This window comes from Parasteatoda tepidariorum, chromosome X1 (genome assembly GCF_043381705.1).
Source record: "Parasteatoda tepidariorum isolate YZ-2023 chromosome X1, CAS_Ptep_4.0, whole genome shotgun sequence".
NCBI lineage: Eukaryota > Metazoa > Arthropoda > Arachnida > Araneae > Theridiidae > Parasteatoda > Parasteatoda tepidariorum.
In genome coordinates, this window is record NC_092214.1 from 10996826 (window position 1) to 11002825 (window position 6000).

Sequence of the window (6000 nt, forward strand, 5' to 3'; positions counted from 1 at the left end):
TGATCAAATGTTTTGTAAATAATATTTCTTACTGCTTAAGTACATGTAGCTGTCCTAGATGGCAGCACTAAGAAGCGCATCTGATATATTCAGATGAAAATGTAATTGGCTGGAAAAAAAATTTAAAAATTTGAGAAGTTTCTCTAAAACGTAGTAAGAATTCATATTAGTGAAACGAAGTTCTAAGTATGAATTTAAATATTATTGAGTATTAATTGCAGTAAATCTATACACTTTACTAATATATATATAATTAATTTGCAGATTTATTTCAGATTTTTTAAAAATAAATTATTCTGTTTTTCAAATAAACAAACTTTTTCATAGATAATTATTGTAAAGGTTAGTGGTGTGGAAACCAAGAAGACTTTTAATCGACGACTAAGGATCCTAAATAATGAAATTTATTAATATTACTTTTATTGTAAGATTGAATTATTAAGTAATATTAGACTCAGGTAAATTATTAGACTCAAGGAAAATATATTACTAAGAATAAAATCTGATATCAAACAAATTAATGAGATTTAGCTCATTAAATTTTAAATATTGCTTCAGAAGAATCCATAATATTTTGTTGGAAATTGATTTGAAATATTTTTTCTAACCTAGATATGTAGAATATCTAATAGAAACCTATAATCGACAAATAAGGACACTAAAAAAATTAAATATCTTAGTATTTTTAAATTAAATTTCTTATAAGGAAAATGTTTGGCTCAAGAAAAATGTTTTTCCAAGAATAAAATATGATTTTCAATTATGATTATTTCTTATATTTTAGAAAAATAGAAATTATTTATTTGAAATTATTTTTGAAATTATTTATTTGTTAAATTTCCTGCTTACCCGGATCGAGTGTTCGATCCGGGTGCGAATCCCAGCGATGGCTGGTTGATACGAATTCCGCATCCGGCCACCGACCACAGTGCTGACGGGTAATATCCTCCTTGGTAGATGGATCATGGGTTACAGACTCATATCTGCCAGGCTAACCGTGGGAGGTTTTAGTGGTTTTCCTCTCCATGTAACGCAAATGAGGGTTATTTTCATCAAAAAAAGTCCTCCACGAAGGCAAATTTCTCCTAATACTTGATCCAAGAATTCCCTTGTCTTCTGAATTGGGTTCAAAATTACAAGACTACGTAGTTTAACATTAGTAGTCGTTTATTTATTAGTAAATGTCTACTCTCATTATTATTTTGCTAATTTATTTATTTTTAATAAAATGTTATTAAAAATTGTTCGTCTGGGTTTTTTATGGCCCCCCTGTATAAGATATACGTGAACGGACTGATTTCAAAATTTAAAATCTCGGCAACAAAGAGAAATAAAATATGTTTATTGTGAATGCTGTAAAAATTCTGACCAGCTTCGAGTTGTACCCACTTTGGATTTTGTTTCAGGTGTTTTATAAAGTAAAAATTTCAGAAACTGAAGGAATAAAGTTGCAAAAGTATTTCTACATTTAATTTCAGCGTAAAAAGAAATGAAAGAAAATTAATGGAAGTCAGTCATTTGGCTATTTCTAAATTGTTTTCTTTATTCTCACAATTATTACAAAAAATGACAATTTAAAAATTCAAACAATAATTTTATTTTAATCTTGAATAAATCTTTAAATAAAGTTTTAAATAAAGCTACCGTCTTATTTTTTTAAATCAATGATGTATAGCTATATATTAAGATTGTAAGAAAATAATATACATTTCTTAATAGTTAAAACTCAATCCAAATGAAAATATAACTTTACAATATTTTGTGGTAATTTAAAATTTTTTTCAACAATCTCCCCCTCCCATTTACAATGAATAGTGTTCTAGGAAAATTTTTTGTTGCACTATAACCCTGATTATATACAGTTTAAATGAAATTAAGTAGTAAATTTGTTTTTTTATAACCGTCGTTGAACAGCCGACCCAATTTTGGGTTTACGACTACTAATGTTCAACTCCGCAGTCTTGTAATTTTGAGCCAATCCAGAAGACAAGGAAACTCCTGGATTAGTACTCCTGGAAACTCCTGGTATGATTTGCTATGGGAACCTGGAAGACTTTGTGACTTGACAGATTTAGCGTGCATCAGACACCATTTACTACACGGGGAGTCTTCGGTGGATCGAACTCACGACTTCTTGATATGGGCCCAGTACCCTCGAACAGAATCTTCGATGTAAGGAATGGATGAATTCAGATGACGCCAATGAAATTAGATGACGCCAATAAATGGCGACTAAAACCATATGCACATGATGCGTATATCATACATATTTTTGAATGACTAATTATACGCGTAGAGCAAGCCACACAGTTTGTAAATAAAAGAAATATTCTGTTATTCTTTGCGATGTTATCTTTCTTTTTACTGTGTTATAGCGCCACCTAAAGACGAAATTAAAACTTATTTATTTATTTTTTACCAAAAATTCGGACTATAACCTAAATAGCAAATATAGTCGGACTACTATTTAACGAACTTCCATTTTGCAAATTTCTCTATTTTGCGAGTTTTTTCGAGGAACCTCGAGCATTTTGGAAATTCCTTCGTAAAATAACTTCCAAATTGTGAAGAGAATTTTCGATTTAACGAACTTTTTTTTGAGATCTTCCCCTATTTCTTAAAATATTTCAGAACATTTCATACTTGTTAACGTATTTTATGGGATTGATTTTCGAATTGACAGGACTCTCAGGGAAAGTATTAAAGTCCCTTTTTGTTTGCGTTTCAAACGAGAAACTCAATTAAACTGAAGAACGCATGTTGTAATGCGTGGAACACATGCAGTATATTTAAAATTACTTTATATGCAGCTATAATTTTATCCATAAATTAGTTTTTTTTTAAAGTTAATAATGCATGTAGCGTGATAGTTTAACACTGGATAATGTTTTGCTCTATTCTTGCAGCATTCCATGCAGTTTTCTTTTATGGTTAAGCTTTATAAAAACTACTTTACAAGATAAAGGTGCATAAATTGCTATTTCAATTATGTCTAGCGTTTATGTATTTAAAACCTGTTACGTGTTGTTTAAGTATTTCAAAAGGTGATTTTCTATTTAACGAATTTTCCATGTAACGAACTTATTTTTGGGATTTAGCTACTTCGTTAAATCTTTCAGTAGAACTGGAGTTTCAAATCTCATCAATGTTATTATAACAATCACATATCTAAAATAAATACTACCTTCATATCGAGATGAAGTATGTTTTTTGAATGCATGTATTGAACTCCTTCACATATTTGTCTCATAAATATTGTAACTGCTTTTTCAGTTAGAACAAAATCTTCATCAATGACCCTTTCGAAGAGTTCGCCTCCTTCTATACTGCAAAACAAGAAAATCTTATTTTAGACCATACAAATATCGCATTCCTTTATATTTAATAATATTTTCAAAAGCACAAAAACTAGAATTTGATCGCAAATTTAGGTGATTATTTGTTTGACGTAAATTTCATTTTTAAAAAAAAATTGAAAAGTAAATTTATAAATTATATGATACTTATATACTGATGGTTGAACGTGTAAAGCTAAGCAAAAATTAATTTTTATCTGAGATTTCAAAAAAAAAGTGCTATTGAGACGATGTATGCAATATATGGACAAATAATACATATCCAATAAGTATTGATACAATTTGAATGCAAAGGAACTTTGCAGTTATAATATAGAAATTTGTTTGCCAAGGATCTCGGCAGAAATTCCTTCATGACCTTTGCAGCAACAAAATAGAAATATTATTCTGCAATATATACATTAATGCATATTAGAGTGGATCAAAAAAATTTATTTTTTCATTTTAAAAGACTTTATTTAGGAAAAGTATTGTATTAAAAATAAGCATCAAAAATTTTAACATCGTACGCAAAATTAATAATCTTTTTTTTAATTTTATGTTGGCTGACACTTTTGAAATAAACACGCTTGATTTTTTTTTATGCTTGTTTGATGGTTCGCTTATCCTAAATAAATTAAATTATTTTCGAAAATTTAATTTTTGTGTTTTACCCGTTTTTCGTAGCTTTCCCTGTACAACTCTTCGCCCCTTTGTTTTAACAGAACGAACTAAAACGCAATCCTATGAAAATCGTCAAGTCTACCCTCACTCTTTTCAACCAATCAATGGTATTTTTACGCTATATTTTCTTACAAAGATTTCTAAAAGATTCCTTGGCATTGTTAAATTTCCTTTTTTGTAACTACTACACATTTAAAGCGTTTTTGTTGGAGATTGACTTGAAAGTAGGTCACATATGTGCATCGCTAGCGTACTTTATTTGAAGATACAAATTTGACACCTTATACTCATAGTGACACTTTTCTAATACTCATAGTGTGAGCCGTGATGGAGCGTCCAATGAGGTTCGAATCCTAGCGATGGCTGGTCGATACGAATTCCACCCACCACAAGGCTAACCGTGGGAGGTTTTCCTCTCCATGTAACGCATCAATTGCTCAATTTAGGTTTATAAACCTTCTATATTGCTTATTGTTGACAACCACGTACTTTGGTTGGAGGGAAAAAAATGTTTCAACTTTACTTTGAAATCATTGATTCTTGCGTAGTAATCCAATTCTTCTAGACTTAATTTTATTAAATTACTTATGATACTATGCATCTATTTAAGCTTTCTTGTCATCAGAGAAAAGGTGTGGACTTTGAATGTGAGCATGAAAATACAGATTCGAGCAAGTCTAATTTTTGCAAATATTTGAAAATACAATCACACGAAAAAGTTGGATGGTTGATTGAATAGCAAATATTTTCACCGTTTATCAGCTGTCAAATAGTCTGTTGTTACAGATATATAATTGTTAAACTTTTAAAAATGAAGAATAAATAAAGTGAATGAATTACATTTCCAAAATGAGACACATTGACTTTTTCCCATCATCAAAAGCATCATAAAGTTGTAGCAATCGTGGGTGTTGTAAAACTGTCATTATTTCTACCTCTCTTTCTACATCTAAACGATCTTGAGCTTTCATTGTTGTTATAAATTTTGCTGCAAATACTTTTCCGCTTTTCTTTTCAGTGCACCGATGCACAGTTCCAAATTTTCCCCTGAAAAACATTCGAAAATCTAAATTAATATCTTAACTTGGGATTCGCATTTTTCAATTCCTACCATTAGTTCACAATCTCTCTAGATCTTGTTCAAATTTTTAATCGTTAATAAAATACTTTATATTCATCCACTCAAATGCAAAAACATTTTTTTACGCTTGATGTTAATGCAGTTTTTTTCAAATATTAATTCATTCATTAAATAGGAATGAGCGAAAAACGAAATGGAATTTTCTGATTGGTTAAGTGTTAGTCATTGCTTTAAATTTTAATATAAGCGATTCAGTTTTTCACATATTTCAAAGATAAAATCAGTGAAAATTTCTATCTTATGGCTCTAATTGAACAAAAAAGAATAAATAAATAGTTTATTGCGCGCATTTAAATATTTAATTATTTTATATTCGCTGTGTTAGATAAATTCAATGGATAGTTTTTTCAATAGAAATGTAAACAATAACAATCTCGAGCTCGGCACCTACTCTAGTTCCGATTAAAAATTTTACAGCTGCTTACTACATGTTATTCTGATAGGCGATATTTTCAAACGGATAATTTTGTTTTCAATAAAATAAATAAATTAGATAATTTCTGAGCTCAAATCTGCCATATTTCATAAGATATTAATGTTAATATGTAATTCTGGTGAGTTTGAAGTGAAAATTTGTTTTAAGTTTTTTAGAGAGATATTGTTAAAAAAGGTGACATAGTTGCTAGATTTTGAATAACTCGCTTTTTTGGCAGTCTTGATATGGCCTCTTTCCATAAGTTTATTACTGTTTGTTCTGGTTGCAAGCTGTGCACCATCTTACGTTAGTGTTAACACTTTTAGAATTGTAAACACCAGTATTGTTAGCATTGTAAACACAAGTAATAAGTAATCAAATACATTGTTTGCAAGAATCTCAAAACACAATGATGCCAAATGGCT

The 6000-nt window shown here is 29.5% G+C and overlaps 1 protein-coding gene across 1 annotated transcript in view; it reads right to left on the bottom strand.

Moving 5' to 3' along the window:
* The window catches only part of LOC107439970 (myosin light chain kinase, smooth muscle), a 38117-nt gene that overhangs the window by 17405 nt on the left and 14712 nt on the right, over positions 1-6000 (bottom strand). Inside the window, exons 4-5 of the mRNA XM_016052732.3 lie at positions 4860-5066; positions 3185-3326 (exon numbers count right to left, since the gene is read on the bottom strand). Of these exons, the coding sequence (XP_015908218.1) occupies positions 3185-3326; positions 4860-5066 (349 nt within the window). The remainder of the gene's footprint in view (positions 1-3184; positions 3327-4859; positions 5067-6000) is intronic.